Source organism: Triticum aestivum, chromosome 1B, assembly GCF_018294505.1.
Source record: "Triticum aestivum cultivar Chinese Spring chromosome 1B, IWGSC CS RefSeq v2.1, whole genome shotgun sequence".
Classification (NCBI taxonomy): domain Eukaryota; kingdom Viridiplantae; phylum Streptophyta; class Magnoliopsida; order Poales; family Poaceae; genus Triticum; species Triticum aestivum.
Window position 1 is genome coordinate 561740897 of NC_057795.1, and position 20858 is coordinate 561761754.

At 46.4% G+C, this 20858-nt stretch overlaps 4 protein-coding genes and 1 pseudogene across 4 annotated transcripts; all 5 read left to right on the forward strand.

Moving 5' to 3' along the window:
- The first annotated feature begins 5399 nt into the window (after nt 1–5399).
- LOC123095160 (stellacyanin) lies at nt 5400–6599 on the forward strand. Its single transcript, XM_044516975.1, has one exon. It carries the CDS (start codon nt 5925–5927, stop codon nt 6450–6452), a length of 528 nt encoding a protein of 175 aa, XP_044372910.1. The 5' UTR covers nt 5400–5924; the 3' UTR covers nt 6453–6599.
- A 2627-nt stretch (nt 6600–9226) lies between these two features.
- On the forward strand, nt 9227–9754 carry LOC123095148 (uclacyanin 1-like). Its single transcript, XM_044516966.1, has one exon. It carries the CDS (start codon nt 9227–9229, stop codon nt 9752–9754), a length of 528 nt encoding a protein of 175 aa, XP_044372901.1.
- A 2359-nt stretch (nt 9755–12113) lies between these two features.
- Nucleotides 12114–15025, forward strand: LOC123079788 (uncharacterized; annotated as a pseudogene).
- Nucleotides 15026–17340: 2315 nt separating this feature from the next.
- On the forward strand, nt 17341–18098 carry LOC123095171 (uclacyanin 1). Its single transcript, XM_044516983.1, has one exon. It carries the CDS (start codon nt 17489–17491, stop codon nt 18014–18016), a length of 528 nt encoding a protein of 175 aa, XP_044372918.1. The 5' UTR covers nt 17341–17488; the 3' UTR covers nt 18017–18098.
- Nucleotides 18099–19289: 1191 nt separating this feature from the next.
- LOC123079799 (uclacyanin 1-like) lies at nt 19290–20467 on the forward strand. Its single transcript, XM_044502611.1, has 2 exons — nt 19290–19353; nt 19944–20467. Exons 1-2 carry the CDS (start codon nt 19290–19292, stop codon nt 20465–20467), a joined length of 588 nt encoding a protein of 195 aa, XP_044358546.1.
- The last annotated feature ends 391 nt before the right edge of the window (nt 20468–20858 follow it).

The following is a 20858-nucleotide window of genomic DNA, read 5'->3' on the forward strand; positions in this document are numbered from 1 at the left end:
TGGAACGTTGAGTCCCAATATCTCATTTCCATCATCTCTTGGTCTAAATAGATCTTTCTCTACGTCTAGAGAATGAACTACCATGAGAGTTATGGATGGATAATATTTGTCCATAATGGATTTTTCCAATATATTTTGGATATAGACAACATAGTATACCATAATGTATGAATGAAGGTGCTCAAGTTGTAGTAACGAGCGGTATTTTGGTTTACTCAAATCCTTCTTAAACTTTGTCATTTAGATGATTACATGTGTCGTCATTGCAGACACACAAACATGGATAATCATCATTGTAGGAGTAATCCTTGTGAATAAGGAACTCACTACGTCGGTTGTACCAAATGTACCGACGATAATAATAAGTCATATGGTGACTCATTGATTTTACACAATGTATGTTGCATTTTGTACTTCGATTCAGAATTGAGATTCCATCGGAAATCAATCATATATGTCTGAATCTAGTGATCCACATGGACATGTGATCACTACATCTATTAACTGCAGAGATAGATGATTTTGAACTGCCAATGATATAAGTTATCGGAATGAGATTCCACCTCTGGAGATTAGTTGGGTATCTGCGTGAACCCTTGTGCTACAATACTTGCTCTTTGTTTCACCACCTCATTGTTCTCAATTCTGTTTCCAGAAGAAAACGGGTGTAGGTATTGCCTATGAATACCTTCCCATTATTGAGCAAGATCATTTCTACCTAGATTATACCCTTTGCTTGAGTTCAGTCCGAGTGTTGATCACACTTTGCCATGGCCATGGTCTTTGGATCTGAATCATTTGTAAGGTTTTGCAATCTAGTTGAGAAATGTATGTCGACAATTGTAGACTTCTGGTTATATGATTCTCCAGAATCTGTATATCAATATATAGTTGATGAAAATATCGTTACCCGTAGTGACTTCTCGCGATTTCCCAATGCGATTGAGTCAGGTATTTCGATGTCCCGGTCATTGTGTGCACTATGACCTGGGTTGATGGAGGTTTCCCGTCCACTGAGTGTATACTACCCATTAAGTGTCTGCCAACGTGAAGTTGACTTGCATTTACTGATTCACAGGCCTTGATATCCTTGCTTGCGAGAAGCTGAATCCTGGTGTACTTCTGCCATACATCTCCCCATGTTGCTTTGAACGAGGAGTGGAGTGGATTTTGCTTGTACCTCCACTCTTTCAGGCGTACTTTTGCAGGATTGTAGGATTGTGTGACACCTTTATAGTCAGTAAATGAATCTGACAGATTATTTGCAATGTGTTGCAAATCTTTTGAATGCATGGTTCAGATCTTTGAGTACGTGGATTTGAGGCAGAAATGTGTTGAACATTCCACTAATTTCCTGGCATTTTTATGGTACTTGAAATCTCCCCCTAATGCCTGGAAATGTTCCTCATTAAATCAGCATACTGGCCTTGAATAACTCCCCATGCGAGGGGCTTGAGGTATTGACGGAAATACAGTTATTCCTCACATAGATCCCAACTATATGTTGAGGGGCCAATGATGTATGCTGGGTGGTGATATCGGTATGCAACCGTATTACCGCAGATAGGAAATACTTGATAGATTTCCACGTATCAAAGACAGAGGGGAATAATATTATGCAGTTTGGTCATGAGCGTGTAAAAACTACATGACTCCAACGTAAAGTTGGTAAGTTGCAATTCCAAAGTAAAGATAATGCAATGAGCATAACTCTTTGGATAGGATTCTACCAAACCATTTTGAGTCTAGACATTAGGACAAATTACTAAACTTCAATCCAAGGGCCAGAGAGAAGGCACTCAAGGAGAATTCTGCAATGTTATCCATTCGATTTGCTTGAAATCGATGTCAGAATAATGAGCCAATGGTTTCGTGTGAATAAAGGACACACTTAAGACCATCATGTAGATATGTCTTTTAGAACCATGGAATACCTGAATAGTCTACTCAATGGCTGGGAAGAGCCACTTACCTGGACTTGATGCACTCAAGGAGTCTGAGTGGTTCAGCGTAGACTTTAAGGTGTTCGAGCCTTAAAATTAGCTTCCCTGTGTCACTTGTAGTGCACATAAAATCCAAATGTTATTAGACTTTAGCATCATAATAATCACAAACTATTGGAATTGTTGATAGTTTCGGTTTCAACCCAATGTCTCGATGACCAAGGCTAGTATGCCAAGTTTGTCATGTACAAGACACTCTGGAAAACTATCTCGTACGCAACATGTGCTACGGGTTGAGTCGTATGTGTAGTTCAATCCAGAAGATACACAGAGAATGTGCTTGCCATATCCGTTGCATATGGTAAAGAGAAGTTATTTCTCTTTGTTGTCATCATAAGTTTCGCTATGGAAACTATTTTGACGGATACCTTCATAGTTTAGTAGGGTACGAGTTAAACCTGGAAAGCAATAAAGCATCCCGACGTTACTCGAGTACCCACAGGGATAGTAAATACGACTCGAGTTGAGCCAACAAATACCTCATCGCGTGTCGCGATTTAAATATCTCCTTTCTCTCAATGAGAGTGGAAACATTGGACTTTCCTGAGTATAAAGTTTGTGGTGCATATGCCCACAGAGCACATATCATTTTTCATCGGATTGACTCCCGTAGAAATCTATATATAGACGTGAAAATTCTCAATATGAAAATCACTATCAGATATATAGAATACATACAAATGTATTTGTATCAAAGTGTCGATACAATATATTGTGATATACAATATATGATGACAACAATACTTATGTTCTTATTAGAACATCGTAAATGGACATAAATTATGTTGACCACCGAGGAGATTGATAGACTAGACAAAGTCTTCAAACATGTTAGTTGATGCATATTCAACCTTCATGTTCTCCGTGCTCATAGGGTCCCGTGACTGCTGATAGTCATGTTGGAGGGATGAAGTGAGATTCAAACCTTTGCTCTTGAGATTCTTTACGCCCCAGGAATAGCTGATACAGAATAACCCGATGTTGAGACCAGGATCGATATAATGCCTTAAGATTTATAAGGCAACATATTTTTCTGTTAGCGGGGTGATTCCGACCAGAGGCGAATCCTACGGTCTTGGATTGCACACATTATTCCACGAGACACAAGAGCGATCATGATGCCCATGGCCCAGATAGGGCAGCGGTGGCCATTGAGGACGAATGCCTCAAACTCTATAGCCATATGTTACCTCTATGGGTAAACCAGAGATGATTAATTTACAACTAGTAAATTAAAGACCATCATGGTTGATATTGTAATGAACTTCGCAAAATCAATGGGTATTTCAAGAAGTTATCTTGAAACCATTAGTGTGAATCTCAAATTGCTAAGTATGACATCTTGAAGATAGGGAGTAGATCTCGCAACACTAGGGAGTATAATCTGATGAAATCAGTAGATACTCACTCCTAATGCCTTATCTCATGACTTAGTAAAATGTGTGGAAGAGCACTTTGTAAAGCAATCATAATGTCGAAACGACAAAATATAGGCTTTATCAGTAGTCATCGATAATCTGCGTAGGCAGTAGATCCATGACTACTGTGTGATCTCAAGCATCAATTTGAAGAAATCACCTTGAATTTGCACCCGTATTTGCAAAAAATTGAAAATCTCAATTGCAAATAGACGTATTAATCTCGACATGTAGCAAACATGAAGATACATACATTCCGGAATACATCATACTCAACGGAAATACACTACTATTGTAATGAATAGTAATGATGTTGTAAACTTGATGTTCAAGTGAGAGCTTGAGTTTTATAGACCTCAAACTAAATGAGATGATGTTGTATCAAGTTGCAAGATAATTCAGCAAAGTGAATTAATATTTTGCGAGAGAAATTAGTCTCAATCGCAATGAGATTGTTTTGCGAGAGAAAAAAAATATTCTCAATCACAAATCAGTACTCTAGAGGTACTAAATTTATCTTTGCAAGAGATAAAAACAAATCTCAATTGCAAATAATAGATGTAATGAATCTCAACATGTAAGAAACATGGAAATATATTACATCACGTTCTGAAATACAAGGTACTCTACAGAAACATAGTATTTAAGACAAATACTGGAAATAACAGGGTCAACACAGATCAACGCTACTACCTCCGTCTCGGTGAATAAGTCATTCGCGTAGTTCTAGGTTGACGATTTAACTATCTAAATATATATTATATGTGATAAAAAATATATATTTAGAAACTAAATCGTTGTAGAAATCTAGTGATATACTTTTCATGACATATAGCACATATTTAATTCCTCAAATCAATGACCTAGAACTACGCGAATGACTTATTCACCTAGACGGAGGTAGTAGTAAATAGCATTGTTAACAGGAGCAATTTGCAAAATCCCCGAAATTGAAGGATGATGTGCGAATATTAGCCTGGACCATTGAATCAGCCTGTTTTGCTAATTCTAGTAACTGCAGGGACCTTAGTGTAAAGAGACGAAGAGATAATGTTCTCTATCGTGATTCCCTACGTGGGCACAAATCAATCGATTTGCTTCACAGAACCACCGCCTGGATGGTTCGAGCCACGCCGGAGGGACACCACGATGTTGGTCACCGCGGACCGCGCCGACAAATCCGCGGGGTGGGGAGCAGCGTGCAGCGCCATGTGGTCGCTCTCGCGGGCGTCACCAGTGGAGAATCCTCACTGGTGAGATGCAGGCCGTAAAGCAACGCGGCCACGGTGAGGCACGCGAGGGCGAGGCCTCGGCGCGGACGGGTGCAGCGGCGCCAAAGGCGCGGGCGGGCGCAGCGCGCGAGGGCGAGGGGGCCGGACGCGGTGCCGTTCGCGAGCCCGAGTGCCGCGGGGCTCCGTGAGCCGGAGCGGCCGGAGTGGCCGTTCGACGGAGTCGGGGACGGCAGGCGCGGCGGCGCGGCAGCGTTGCCCGGGACACGCGCGACCGTCGGCAACCTCTGGAGCGGCACGCTGGCTTCTGCTTCAACAACCGCTGGGGTCGGAGGCTGCAGCGGCGGATCATGACGGGAAAGTTGTACTGGTGCAGGGGGCATACTACCCAGCCATGCACCGAGCACCAGACCGGCGGCGGCGGAGCCGCCAGCGCCGGGTCGATGCCCCCATCGGCCTCGAGCCTTGGTGCAGCCGGAGCGGCCAGAAGCCGGGCGGGCACATCGGGCTGCACATGCTGGTTCGACTTCGACGGCCCCGCGCCGTTCCGGTGGTTGCGACGGAGATCCTGGCGGCGCTGGTTCCAACCTCCACGCCGGAAGCGGCGGAGGTCGCGCACACGATGCTCAAAGCGGCGGCCACGGCCATCGATGCAAAGGAGGCGAAGAAACAGGGACATCGGAACTCGAGGCATGGTTCCGTTTCTCACCTTTTCCCTGTTCTCCTTGTCTTCTCGTTGGAATTGCTCTAGCCGGAGCGCGTGCTGATAACGTGTTAAAAGAAAAGAGAGACAATTGACAAGTAGTGGAATCGCTGTTCTCATTGATTGGGTTTGTTACAATATATACATCCCGTAGGGACGCGACGATACATAAGGACACGAAGGGAGAGGCGCGTCGGTTGCCTGTTGGCAACGGCATGGCAGTTAACAAGGGGAGAATCCCTTTCAATTAAACATGTGTGTTTAATTCTAACACCAAGCATGCACGTACCAACATGTATTTAAATTCATCTGGGAGTAGTATTACTCATATTGATGCATCTTAGACCTACCATACCTCACCTGATCAACGTCGCTTACACCTGATGATCCTAGCTTGAACCAATCCATCCCCTATATATTTTGACATAGTGGCATCAACGATCTTACAGCACATTCTATCGTGCAGCCATTTCTCTCTACCACTTCCTTGGATCCTATCAAATTTATCTCTAGTGCTAACTTCTAGCTCCGATCTTTTCAGTTAGCCAGCTAGTCGGTCAACATTTAATCCATGGGGGCTAAAGTTCTTATCCTGATCACCGTGACCGTGGCCATGCTCCGGATGGTGCTCAGCACCAGTCTCACGGTGGGTGTGCCGGCCGGATCATGGGACCTGCAGACCAACTACACCATGTGGGCTTTGAGAACTAGGTTTACCATCGGCGATGAGTTCCAATTTCAGTACTCCACCACCGTGCACAATGTGGTGGAGGTGAGAAAGGCTGGGTACGACGCCTACAACAGCTCCAGCCCCATCGCGATGTTCCTAACCAGCAACGATGTCGTCCCACTTGCAGCCATTGGGATGCGGTACTTCATTTGCGGCGTCCCAGGGCATCGCGTCGCCGGTATGAAGGTTCAAGTCAACGTGAAGTCGAAGGCAGTGTGGACAGTACGACGGTGCCGAGGGACGGGGAAGCGGCTCCGGTGCCGGTCCGAGACTATCTTAAGCTCGGCCATGACGGCTGGCATTGATCAGTCTGCGATGGCGCGACTAGGCCTGGCCTTTGTCGCGGCTGGTCTCGTGTTGTTCTATTAGTGACCGTCGATAATGGTGCTTTTTTCTTCTTAACGCGACGCGCATGCGTATTTGTGTATTATAAATTAATTCTTTTGTTAAATGTAATTTCTTCCATTATAATTGGATTTAACTTATATTCTTGCGAACCATAATCATGTGTATATAATCATGGAATAAATAAAGGGCAGTGCTAGGTGTCGGTCGGCCGTCCCAAATTTTGGTCGGCCGCGCACTAGCTGTCAGATGCAAGCTGCGTAGGCCGTCTGATTTGCCTGCTCAGCTCCTTCCTCCCCACACCTTGCACAACCTGGCCCAACACCCTTCCCCTCGCGCAGCTTGCCAGTGCCCCCCCTCCCCCCGGCAGCATCACACCTCATGTCGGCCCGGTCCCTAGCATGGCGCCATGCGGGCGAGATGCAGTATCAATGGCTTCTGCTGGGCTGACGCTCGCAATTGACACTCCCACTAGTTCGAGCAAAAACTCTCTGGTTCTAGCATTTGCATGCGCTGGTTGTAACATCTCGCCAGCAAGCCAGTGCTCACCGTCGCTGATTCGAACATGTACAGTCTCTGGTTCCAGCAAATGCGTGAGCCGGTTCCAGGAAAAGGACTTCGCATGTGGCCTGTCGGTTCCAGCAAAAATGTGCAGCTCGCGTTCATGACCGTCATAGCTACTCTGATGACTGCTTGCAACTTTTTTGTTGACGGGCCCCAGCACCTCGTCAAGCTGCTAGAAGCATGCCGCCATTCGGCGCCGGTCGGCGCCGTCGTGGGAACCATGGTTGCACGGTCACCGAGGTTTTGCAGCTTTTCTCCTGCCCCATTCCAGCATCCACACATGTCAATTCTAGCAAAAAAGATGACCGGATGCAACATCTATTGCCATCGGGTTCCCAAGATGCACCACGGCTGGTTCCACTGTCCTCACCGACAGGTTCCAGCAAAAACCATGGCCGGATGCAGCATCGCCGTGTCCCGCTGTAGCTTTTCTCTTTGGTGAGCTTAGCTTTCCTCCGTCGTTTTTCTCTTAAGAGGGCAGATTTATGATTTTATCTTAGCAGCTATAAAGGGCATTTACTTTGACGTTATCGTATTAGAGAAAAGGGCTAAGATATGAGTAACAAAAAGGATAATATTTAGTATAAATATATTTGTCATTTAGCTTTGAATTTTCATTTACCTCGCAAATGTTACCTCTCCACGGCGGACCTTGTGAGCCTGCTTCAAATTGTTCTCTTATGAGAGTTTTCCTCTATATTTAAGGTGTACTTAGTGGTGGTGTTTGGACGTAAGTACCAGGTTGAAGCCAATGTGCCCAAGGTATAGTTCCCCACTCAGGACTGCAGAGATTACCCCTTGATATTTAGGCGCACCGCAAAATGTTGTGGTTTTAGTGTATGAAATGAAACATGGGAACTCGTGCTTAAAAAAAGAAACAAGGGCATCTCGAGGAGAAATGATGGATTTAAACCCGACACGGGCTACGTGGCTTTGCTCTCTAGGGAGCGACGTGGTGGCGGGTATTGACGGTGTACCTTGGCCCTGTGGGTGGCGAGGTGCACAGTGATGGGTGATCTTGGCGTAGCAGGCGACTTCGATGGAAGCTTTGCCCTGATCTGGATTTGGTGCTCCCATTCCGTCGTGGTGGGGTCCCCGTTAGAGCTTCCTCGATGTGGTGGGAGCTGTGGTCGAGCGAAAGCTTTGCGCTCCGATGCCGGTGGCGACAAGGCCTGCAGGTGTTGTATTCCTCTTGGGGCATCGCCTTGGACCTCTCCTTGCCATCCAACTCTCAGGGTGAAACCTTTCTTAGCTTCGACTGATGTGGCGGTGGTGACGCTTTGTGTCGTTACCCTCCTGGGGGCGTCGCCGGTGAGGGTGGGTCTTCCTCTTGCACGGTGGTGGGTTTCATGTGCTTCTTCTCGGCTGCTAGCTCGAGGAGTTTAGGCGCACTTAGTGCGTTTTTAGCGTTCTTGGCTAATATTACCGATTTTCTTTAGATCAGCTTATGAGGATCTCCTCAATGCCTTGTATCGGGTCATTTTGTATTGGTTTGGTTGTTTATGCCTTTATCTATAAAGGGGGCAAAAGCTTGTTTCGAGAGAGAGAACGATTCGTGAAACAACTGTCCTTGATGGCCTATTACAATGGCGCGCATGGACCGATCTTGACCAAATTCAGTCGACCAACGCCTATTACTACCCTTCTTGTATTTGTTATCCTGCCTTCTATACAATAAAGCTATGGTACGTAATTTGTGTACTCTTGAGAAAAGATGATTACGTTTTATTTTCTAATTTTTACAGTGACATACATCTTAATAAATCAATTATCGTGCGGTAGAAATATGCACGCGCGCACCAATACGTTCATAATGTTAATCAAAGATTAAGCTCAAATAATTAATGTTTAGCACGCTCGGGCACCGCATTGATAGCAGCCAGACCCAATCTACGAATTCCATCGTCACCGTTATTAGATTATCATAGTATAATAGGCGAGCAAAGCATGCACGCACCAACACGTATTTAAATTCATCTGGGAGTACTATTACTCATATTCATGCATCTTAGACCTACCATACCTCACCTGGTCAACACGCTCTCACCGGGTGATCCTAGCTTGAACCAATCCATCGCCTATATATTTTGACATAGTGGCATCAACGATTGTACAACACATTCCATCGTGCAACCATTTCTCTCTGCAACTTCCTTGGATCCTATCAAATTTCTCTCTAGTGCTAACTTCTAGCTCCGATCTTTTCAGTTAGCTAGTCGGTCGACATTTAATCCATGGGGGCTAAAGTTCTTATCCTGATCACCGTGGCCGTGGCCATGCTCGGAATGGTGCTCGGCGCCAGTCACACGGTGGGCGCGCCGGCCGGATCATGGGACCTGCAGACCAACTACACCCTGTGGGCTTCGGGAACTAGATTTACCATCGGCGATGAGCTCCAGTTTCAGTACCCCACCACCATGCACAATGTGGTGGAGGTGAGAAAGGCTGGGTATGACGCCTGCAACAGCTCCAGCCCCATCACGACGTTCCTGACTGGCAACGATGTCATCCCACTTGCGGCCATTGGGACGCGGTACTTCATTTGCGGTGTTCCAGGGCATTGCATCGCCGGTATGAAGGTTCAAGTCAACGTGAAGTCGAAGGCAGTGCGGACAGTACAACGGTGCCGAGGGACGGGAAAGCGGCTCCGGTGCCGGTACGAGACTGTATTAAGCTCGGCCACGGCGGCTGGCATTGATCAGTCTACGGTGGCGCGGCTAGGTCTGGCCATTGTCGCGACTGGTCTCACATTGTTCTTTTAGTGACCTACGATTGTGGTGCCTTTTCTTCTTGACGCGCCGTGCATGCTTATTTGTGTATTGTAAATCAGTTCTTTTGTTAAATGTAATGTTTTCATTGTAATTGGATTTAACATATCTTCTTGCAAAACCGAACTATAATCAAGTGTTTATAATCATGGAATAAATAAAGCGTTGTGCTAGGTGCCATTCGGCCGGTCCAAATTTTGGTCGCCCGCGCACTAGTCATCAGATGCAAGTTGCGTATGCCGGCTGATTTGGCTGCTCAGCTCCTTCCTCCCCACACCTTGCGCAACATCGCCCAACACCCTTCCCCTCGCGCAGCTTGCCAGTGCCCCCGCCCCTCCCCCGACAACATCGCACCTCCTGTCGTGCAGGTCCCTAGCACCGCGCCACGCTGGAGAGATGCAGTATCAATGGTTTCTGCCGCTCTGATCCTCGCAATAGACACCGGCACTAGTTCCAGCAAAAACTCTCTCTGGTTCCAGCATTTGCATGCGCTGGGTGTAACATCTCGCCGGCAAGCCGGTGCTCACCATCGCTGATTCCAGCATCTACAGTCTCTGGTTCCAGCAAATGCGCGAGCCGATTCCAGCAAAAGGACTTCACCTGTGGCCCGTCGGTTCCAGCAAAAATGCGCAGCTCGCGGTCACCACCAGCGTAGCTACTCTGATGACTGCTTGCAACTTTTTTGCCGGCGGGTCCCAGCACCTCGCCATGCCGCTAGAAGCATGCCTCCATTCGGCGTCGGTCGGCGCCGTTGTAGCTCGCGGGAACCATGGTCACATGGTCGCTGAGGTTTCACAGCTTTTCTCCTGCCCCATTCGAGCATCCACACATGTCAACTCCAGCAAAAAAGATGACCGGATGCATCATCTATTGCCGTTGGGTTCCCGGGATGCACCACGGCTGGTTCCAGTGTCCTCACCAACTGGTTCCAGCAAAAACCATGGCTGCATGTAGCATCACAGTGTCCCGTTGTAGCTTTTCTCTTTGGCGAGCATAGCTTTCTTCTGTCGTTTTTCTTCAAAGATGGCACATTTATGATTTTATCTTAGGAGCTATAAGGGGCATTTACTTTTATGTCATCGTATTAGAGAAAAGGGCTAAGAGACGAGTAACAAAAAGGTAATGTTTAGTATAAATATTTTTTTTTCTTTTAGCTTAGAATTGTCATTTACGTCGCAAATGTTATAACCTCTCCAGGCCGGACCTTGTGAGCCTGCTTCAAATTGTTCTCTTATGAGAGTTTTCCTCTATATTATTTAAGGTTTACTTAGTGGTAGTGTTTGGACGTAAGTACCAGGTTGAAGCCAATGTGCCCAAGGTATAGTTCCCCACTCAGGACTGCAGAGATTACCCCTTGATATTTAGGCGCACTGCAAAATGTTGTGGTTTTAGTGTATGAAATGAAACATGGGAACTCGTGCTTAAAAAAAGAAACAAGGGCATCTCGAGGAGAAATGATGGTGATAAAAAATTCTCCCTCCGATCCATAATAAGTGTCGTGTTTTAGCTCAAATGTATAATACATATATGACAACTAATTATTAGTGGAATTACCTTTCACTACCCAAAAACTAGGACCAACTATAAATCCTCTTTGCCAAATATGATTTTAGCTATATGACAACGGCGAGGGGCCCTTACCAAGCAGACCATGCAACTTTTAAATTTGGTCAACACAACATATTATCAATAGTGAATTTCCATGAATTTTGACAGTGGCATACATCTTAATTATTATTTTAGAAGAATCTTAATTAATTATATAATTATTTGACGTACCGATGTAGTACATGTGCGCACCAACACGTTCGGATTGTTTTACTAGAGAATATGTTGGATTAATTTATGTTTAGTACTCTCGTGCGGGCATCCGGATCTACCGAGGACAAGGTCCACTGATGGCTACTGATGATCTCCTAACTAATTGTTTGGACATGGTCTACTGAAAATTTGGTTACTAATCCTTTTCTCCCCAGACCCGGTCTACTGACGGTTACCAATCTCATCTTCTTCAGTGTTAGTTTTCTATTAAAGCTATGGAGCCAAGCATATATAATAATATCAGTTCAGGAGATAACGTGTATGATGTTATTTTCATGCGTTTTAGACGACCTACTCTATGTCACCTAGTCAACGCGCTTACACCCGATGATCCTTTAACACATCCATCGCCTATATATGTCGACACATTGGTATCAGTGATCTCACAACATCATCCATCCTGCAACCATTTCTCTCATTAGCTTCCTTGGAGCTTGTGATCATTAGTTGATCAGACAACATAACCAATTTTGTCCCTAGCGCTAACTTTCATCCCCCATCATATTTTCAGTTAGTACTACTAATTCAGCAAGCTAGTAGATTCATATTTAATCCATGGAGACCAAAGCTCTTATTCTGATCACCGTGGCCATGACCATGCTTGGGATGGCACTCGGTGCCAGCCACACCGTAGGCGCACCGCACGGGTCATGGGACATTCAGACCAACTACTCTCAGTGGGTTTCGAGAATCAGATTCACCACCGGCGATGAGCTCAAGTTTCAGTACTCCGCCGTCGTGCACAACGTGGTGGAGGTGAGCAAAACGGGGTATGACTCCTGCAACGGCTCCAGTCCCATATCGACTTTCCCGACCGGTAATGATGTTGTTCCGCTTGCCACCGTCAGGACCCGGTATTTCATCTGTGGCGTCTCCGGGCACTGCAACGCCGGCATGAAGGTCGAGGTCAACGTCAAGTCGAAAGAAGTGCGGACTGTGCAACGGTGCCGACGGACAGGGAACCGGCGTCGCTGCCAGTTCGAGACGGTATTAAGCTCAGCTACGTCAGCTGGCGTTGATCAGTCTGCAGTGGCCCGACTCGGTCTGATAGTTGTTGCGGCTGGTCTTATGTTGTTCTTTTAGAGTGAACGATGATTGTGGTCCTTTTTCCTTGTTCGGTCATAGGATGGTCCCTTTGTGTATTAAATTCAATTCTTTTGTTAATTTTAATTGCATTCATTATAATTGGATTCAACATATCTTCTTTGCAAAAACCCAAATAATAACCAAGCGTGTAACCATGAAATAAATTTATCAAAGATGTGTTGAGTGCAATGCATTACATCCATCCTTTATATACAACATAAATTCAGGCAGAGCTAAATTCATCTAGATAAGTAACATGATTTTTAAGGCGAAACAGTGGGGTAAACACCCACTGCAACATTTTATATTATTGGGAAGTGTATGTACACACTGGTTTGAGATGAGCCTGAAAAGAAGATAAATGAAGAAAACAAACCCTAACAAACTGAGCCAAAAAAAAGAAGAAACAGAAATTACAAGGCTTCAGCTCGTCAAGCTTTGAAAGCATTGCCATATTTCGTTTTCATCTTGTGTCCTAAAATCAGCTCGCCAAGAAATAGAAATTACAAGAGTTCAGATTGCCAAGCCCTTGTTCATCCTGTTACCATCAAGCTAACATCATCAGCTCGGGACCCCTTACCCGAGATCCGCCGGATTTAACCCCGACACGGGCTACGTGGCTTTGCTCTCTAGGGAGCGACGTGGTGGCGGGTGTTGACGGTGTACCTTGGCCCTGTGAAGGTGCACGGTGATGGGTGATCTTGGCATAGCAGGCGACTTCGATGGAAGCTTTGCCCTGATCTGGATTTGGTGCTCCCATTCCGTCGTGGTGGGGTCCCCGTTAGAGCTTCCTCGATGTGGTGGGAGCTGTGGTCGAGCGAAAGCTTTGAGCTCCGGTGCCGGCGGCGACAAGGCCTGCGGGTGTTATATTCCTCTTGGGGCATCGCCTTGGACCTCTCCTTGCCGTCCAACTCTCAGGGTGAAACCTTTCTTAGCTTCGGCTGATGCGGCGGCGGTGACACTTTGTGTCGTTACCCTCCTGGGGGCGTCGCTGGTGAGGGTGGGTCTTCCTCTTGCACGGTGGTGGGTTTCATGTGCTTCTTCTCGGCTGCTAGCTCGAGGAGTTTAGGTGCACTTAGTGTGGTTTTAGCGTTCTTGGCTAATATTACTGATTTTCTTTAGATCAGCTTATGAGGTTCTCCTCAATGCCTTGTATCGGGTCATTTTGTATTGGTTTGGTTGTTTATGCCTTTATCTATAAAGGGGGCGAAAGCTTGTTTTGAGAGAGAGAACGATTCGTGAAACAACTGTCCTTGATGGCCTATTACAATGGCGCGCATGGTGACCGATCTTGACCAAATTCAGTCGACCAACGCCTATTACTATCCTTCTTGTATTTGTTATCCTGCCTTCTATACAATAAAGCTATGGTACGTAATTTCTGTACTCTTGAGAAAAGATGATTATGTTTTATTTTCTAATTTTTACAGTGACATACATCTTAATAAATCAATTATCGTGCGGTAGAAATATGCACGCGCGCACCAATACGTTCATAATGTTAATCAAAGATTAAGCTCAAATAATTAATGTTTAGCACGCTCGGGCACCGGATTGATAGCAGCCAGACCCAATCTACGAATTCCATCGTCACCATTATTAGATTATCATAGTATAAAAGGCGAGCAAAGCATGTACGCACCAACATGTATTTAAATTCATCTGGGAGTACTATTACTCATAATCATGCCTCTTAGACCTACCATACCTCACCTGGTCAACACGCTCTCACCGGGTGATCCTAGCTTGAACCAATCCATCGCCTATATATTTTGACGTAGTGGCATCAACGATCTTACAACACATTCCATCGTGCAACCATTTCCCTCTGCAACTTCGTTGGATCCTATCAAATTTCTCTCTAGTGCTAACTTCTAGCTCCGATCTTTTCAGTTAGCTAGTCGGTCGACATTTAATCCATGGAGGCTAAAGTTCTTATCCTGATCACCATGGCCGTGGCCATGCTCGGGATGGTGCTCGGCGCCAGTCACACGGTGGGCGCGCCGGCCGGATCATGGGACCTGCAGACCAACTACACCCTGTGGGCTTCGAGAACTAGATTTACCATCGGCGATGAGCTCCAGTTTCAGTACTCCACCACCGTGCACAATGTGGTGGAGGTGAGAAAGGCTGGGTATGACGCCTGCAACAGCTCCAGCCCCATCGCGACGTTCCTGACCGGCAACGATGTCGTCCCACTTGCGGCCATTGGGACGCGGTACTTCATTTGCGGCGTTCCAGGGCATTGCATCGCTGGTATGAAGGTTCAAGTCAACGTGAAGTCGAAGGCAGTGCGGACAGTACAACGGTGCCGAGGGACGGGAAAGCGGCTCCGGTGCCGGTACGAGACTGTATTAAGATCGGCCACGGCGGCTGGCATTGATCAGTCTACGGTGGCGCGGCTAGGTCTGGCCATTGTCGCGACTGGTCTCATGTTGTTCTTTTAGTGACCGACGATTGTGGTGCCTTTTCTTCTTGACGCGCCGTGCATGCTTATTTGTGTATTGTAAATCAGTTCTTTTGTTAAATGTAATGTTTTCATTATAATTGGATTTAACATATCTTCTTGCAAAACCAAACTATAATCAAGTGTTCATAATCATGGAATAAATAAAGCGTTGTGCTAGGTGCCATTCGGCCGGCCCAAATTTTGGTCGCCCGCGCACTAGTCATCAGATGCAAGTTGCGTAGGCTGGCTGATTTGGTTGCTCAGCTCCTTCCTCCCCACACCTTGCGCAGCCTCGCCCAACACCCTTCCCTCGCGCAGCTTGCCAGTGCCCCCGCCCCTCCTCCGACAACAACGCACCTCCTGTCGTGCAGGTCCGTAGCACCGCGCCACGCTGGAGAGATGCAGTATCAATGGTTTCTGCCGCTCTGATCCTCGCAATAGACACTGGCACTAGTTCCAGCAAAAACTCTCTCTCGTTCCAGCATTTGCATGCGCTGGGTGTAACATCTCGCCGGCAAGCCGGTGCTCACCGTCGCTGATTCCAGCATCTACCGTCTTTCGTTCCAGCAAATGCGCGAGCCGATTCCAACAAAAGGACTTCACCTGTGGCCCGTCGGTTCCAGCAAAAATGCGCAGCTCGCGGTCACCACCAGCGTAGCTACTCTGATGACCGCTTGCAACCTTTTTGCCGGCGGGTCCCAGCACCTCGCCATGCCGCTAGAAGCATGCTTCCATTCGGCGTCGGTCGGCGCCGTTGTAGCTCGCGGGAACCATGGGCACATGGTCGCTGAGGTTTCACAGCTTTTCTCCTGCCCCATTCGAGCATCCACACATGTCAACTCCAGCAAAAAAGATGACCGGATGCAGCATCTATTGCCGTTGGGTTCCCGGGATGCACCACGGCTGGTTCCAGTGTCCTCACCAACTGGTTCCAGCAAAAACCATGGCTGCATGTAGCATCACAGTGTCCCGTTGTAGCTTTTCTGTTCGGCGAGCATAGCTTTCTTCTGTCGTTTTTCTTCAAAGATGGCACATTTATGATTTTATCTTAGGAGCTATAAGGGGCATTTACTTTTATGTGATCGTATTAGAGAAAAGGGCTAAGAGACGAGTAACAAAAAGGTAATGTTTAGTATAAATATTTTTTTTCTTTTAGCTTAGAATTGTCATTTACGTCGCAAATGTTATAACCTCTCCAGGCCGGACCTTGTGAGCCTGCTTCAAATTGTTCTCTTATGAGAGTTTTCCTCTATATTATTTAAGGTTTACTTAGTGGTAGTGTTTGGACGTAAGTACCAGGTTGAAGCCAATGTGCACAAGGTATAGTTCCCCACTCAGGACTGCAGAGATTACCCCTTGATATTCACTGCAAAATGTTGTGGTTTTAGTGTATGAAATGAAACATGGGAACTCGTGCTTAAAAAAAGAAACAAGGGCATCTCGAGGAGAAATGATGGTGATAAAAAATTCTCCCTCCGATCCATAATAAGTGTCGTGGTTTAGCTCAAATGTATAATACATATTTGACAACTAATTATTAGTGGAATTACCTTTCACTACCCAAAAACTAGGACCAACTATAAATCCTCTTTGCCAAATATGATTTTAGCTATATGACAACGGCGAGGGGCCCTTACCAAGCAGACCATGCAACTTTTAAATTTGGTCAACACAACATATTATCAATAGTGAATTTCCAAGAATTTTGACAGTGGCATACATCTTAATTATTATTTTAGAAGAATCTTAATTAATTATATAATTATTTGACGTACCGATGTAGTACATGTGCGCACCAACACGTTCGGATTGTTTTACTAGAGAATATGTTGGATTAATTTATGTTTAGTACTCTCGTGCGGGCATCCGGATCTACCGAGGACAAGGTCCACTGATGGCTACTGATGATCTCCTAACTAATTGTTTGGACATGGTCTACTGACAATTTGGTTACTAATCATTTTCTCCCCGGACCCGGTCTACTGACGGCTACCAATCTCATCTTCTTCATTGTTAGTTTTCTATTAAAGCTATGGAGCCAAGCATATATAATAATATCAGTTCAGGAGATAACGTGTACGATGTTATTTTCATGCATTTTGGACGACCTACTCTATGTCACCTAGTCAACGCGCTTACACCCGATGATCCTTTAACACATCCATCGCCTATATATGTCGACACACTGGTATCAATGATCTCACAACACCATCCATCCTGCAGCCATTTCTCTCATTAGCTTCCTTGGAGCTTGTGATCATTAGTTGATCAGACAACATAACCAATTTTCTCCCTAGCGCTAACTTCCATCCCCCATCATATTTTCAGCTAGTACTACTAAGTCAGCAAGCTAGTAGATCCATATTTAATCCATGGAGACCAAAGCTCTTATTCTGATCACCGTGGCCATGACCATGCTTGGGATGGCACTCGGTGCCAGCCACACCGTAGGCGCACCGCACGGGTCATGGGACATTCAGACCAACTACTCTCAGTGGGTTTCGAGAATCAGATTCACCACCGGCGATGAGCTCAAGTTTCAGTACTCCGCCGCCGTGCACAACGTGGTGGAGGTGAGCAAAACGGGGTATGACTCCTGCAACGGCTCCAGCCCCATATCGACTTTCCCGACCGGTAATGATGTTGTTCCGCTTGCCACCATCGGGACCCGGTATTTCATCTGTGGCGTCTCCGGGCACTGCAACGCCGGCATGAAGGTCGAGGTCAACGTCAAGTCGAAAGAAGTGCGGACTGTGCAACGGTGCCGACGGACAGGGAACCGGCGTCGCTGCCAGTCCGAGACGGTATTAAGCTCAGCTACGTCGGCTGGCGTTGATCAGTCTACGGTGGCCCGACTCGGTCTGATAGTTGTTGCGGCTGGTCTTATGTTGTTCTTTTAGAGTGAACGATGATTGTGGTCCTTTTTTCCTTGTTCGGTCGTAGGATGGTCCCTTTGTGTATTAAATTCAATTCTTTTGTTAATTTTAATTGCATTCATTATAATTGGATTCAACATATCTTCTTTGCAAAAACCCAAATAATAACCAAGCGTGTAACCATGAAATAAATTTATCAAAGATGTGTTGAGTGCAATGCATTACATCCATCCATTATATACAACATAAATTCAGGGCAGAGCTAAATTCATCTAGATAAGTAACATGATTTTTAAGGCGAAACAGTGTGGTAAACACCCACTGCAACATTTTATATTATTGGGAAGTGTATGTACACACTGGTTTGAGATGAGCCTGAAAAGAAGATAAATGAAGAAAACAAACCCTAACAAACTGAGCCAAAAAAAGAAGAAACAGAAATTACAAGGCTTCAGCTCGTCAAGCTTTGAAAGCATTGCCATATTTCGTTTTCATCTTCTGTCCTAAAATCAGCTCGCCAAGAAATAGAAATTACAAGAGTTCAGATCGCCAAGCCCTTGTTCATCCTGTTACCATCAAGCTAACATCATCAGCTCGGGACCCCTTACCCGAGATCCACCGGATTTAACCCCGACACGGGCTACACGGCTTTGCTCTCTAGGGAGCGACGTGGTGGCGGGTGTTGAAGGTGTACCTTGGCCCTGTGAAGGTGCATGGTGATGGGTGATCTTGGCATAGCAGGCGACTTCGATGGAAGCTTTGCCCTGATCTGGATTTGGTGCTCCCATTCCGTCGTGGTGGGGTCCCCGTTAGAGCTTCCTCGATGTGGTGGGAGCTGTGGTCGAGCGAAAGCTTTGCGCTCCGGTGCCGGCGGCGACAAGGCCTGCGGGTGTTGTATTCCTCTTGGGGCATCGCCTTGGACCTCTCCTTGCCGTCCAACTCTCAGAGTGAAACCTTTCTTAGCTTCGGCTGATGCGGCGGCGGTGACGCTTTGTGTCGTTACCCTCCTGGGGGCGTCCCTGGTGAGGGTGGGTCTTCCTCTTGCACGGTGGTGGGTTTCATGTGCTTCTTCTCGGCTGCTAGCTCGAGGAGTTTAGGTGCACTTAGTGTGTTTTTAGTGTTCTTGGCTAATATTACCGATTTTCTTTAGATGAGCTTATGAGGTTCTCCTCAATGCCTTGTATCGGGTCATTTTGTATTGGTTTGGTTGTTTATGCCTTTATCTATAAAGGGGGCGAAAGCTTGTTTCGAGAGAGAGAACGATTCGTGAAACAACTGTCCTTGATGGCCTATTACAATGGCGCGCATGGTGACCGATCTTTACCAAATTCAGTCGACCAACGCCTATTACTACCCTTCTTGTATTTGTTATCCTGCCTTCTATACAATAAAGCTGTGGTACGTAATTTGTGTACTCTTGAGAAAAGATGATTACGTTTTATTTTCCAATTTTTACAGTGACATACATCTTAATAAATCAATTATCGTGCGGTAGAAATATGCACGCGCGCACCAATACGTTCATAATGTTAATCAAAGATTAAGCTCAAATAATTAATGTTTAGCACGCTCGGGCACCGGATTGATAGCAGCCAGACCCAATCTACGAATTCCAGCGTCACCATTATTAGATTATCATAGTATAATAGGCGAGCAAAGCATGCACGCACCAACATGTATTTAAATTCATCTGGGAGTACTATTACTCATATTCATGCCTCTTAGACCTACCATACCTCACCTGGTCAACACGCTCTCACCGGGTGATCCTAGCTTGAACCAATCCATCGCCTATATATTTTGACGTAGTGGCATCAACGATCTTACAACACATTCCATCGTGCAACCATTTCTCTCTGCAACTTCCTTGGATCCTATCAAGTTTCTCTCTAGTGCTAACTTCTAGCTCCAATCTTTTCAGTTAGCTAGTCGGTCGACATTTAATCCATAGGGGCTAAAGTTCTTATCCTGATCACCGTGGCCGTGGCCATGCTCGGGATGGTGCTCGGCGCCAGTCACACGGTGGGCGCGCCGGCCGGATCATGGGACCTGCAGACCAACTACACCCTGTGGGCTTCGAGAACTAGATTTACCATCGGCGATGAGCTCCAGTTTCAGTACTCCACCACCGTGCACAATGTGGTGGAGGTGAGAAAGGCTGGGTATGACGCCTGCAACAGCTCCAGCCCCATCGCGACGTTCCTGACCGGCAACGATGTCGTCCCACTTGCGGCCATTGGGACGCGGTACTTCATTTGCGGCGTTCCAAGGCATTGCATCACCGGTATGAAGGTTCAAGTCAATGTGAAGTCGAAGGCAGTGCGGACAGTACAACGGTGCCGAGGGACGGGAAAGCGGCTGCGGTGCCAGTACGAGACTGTATTAAGCTCGGACACGGCGGCTGGCATTGATCAGTCTGCGGTGGCGCGGCTAGGTCTGGCCATTGTCGCGACTGGTCTCATTTTGTTCTTTTAGTGACCGACAATTGTGGTGCTTTTTCTTCTTGACGCGCTCGTGCATGCTTATTTGTGTATTCTTTTGTTAAATGTAATGTTTTCATTATAATTGGATTTAACATATCTTCTTGCAAAACCGAACTATAATCAAGTGTTCATAATCATGGAATAAATAAAGCGTTGTGCTAGGTGCCATTCGGCCGGCCCAAATTTTGGTCGCCCGCGCACTAGTCATCAGATGCAAGTTGCGTAGGCCGGCTGATTTGGCTGCTCAGCTCCTTCCTCCCCACACCTTGCGCAGCCTCGCCCAACACCCTTCCCTCGCGCAGCTTGCCAGTGCCCCCGCCCCTCCCCCGACAACATCGCACCTCCTCTCGTGCAGGTCCCTATCACCGCGCCACGCTGGAGAG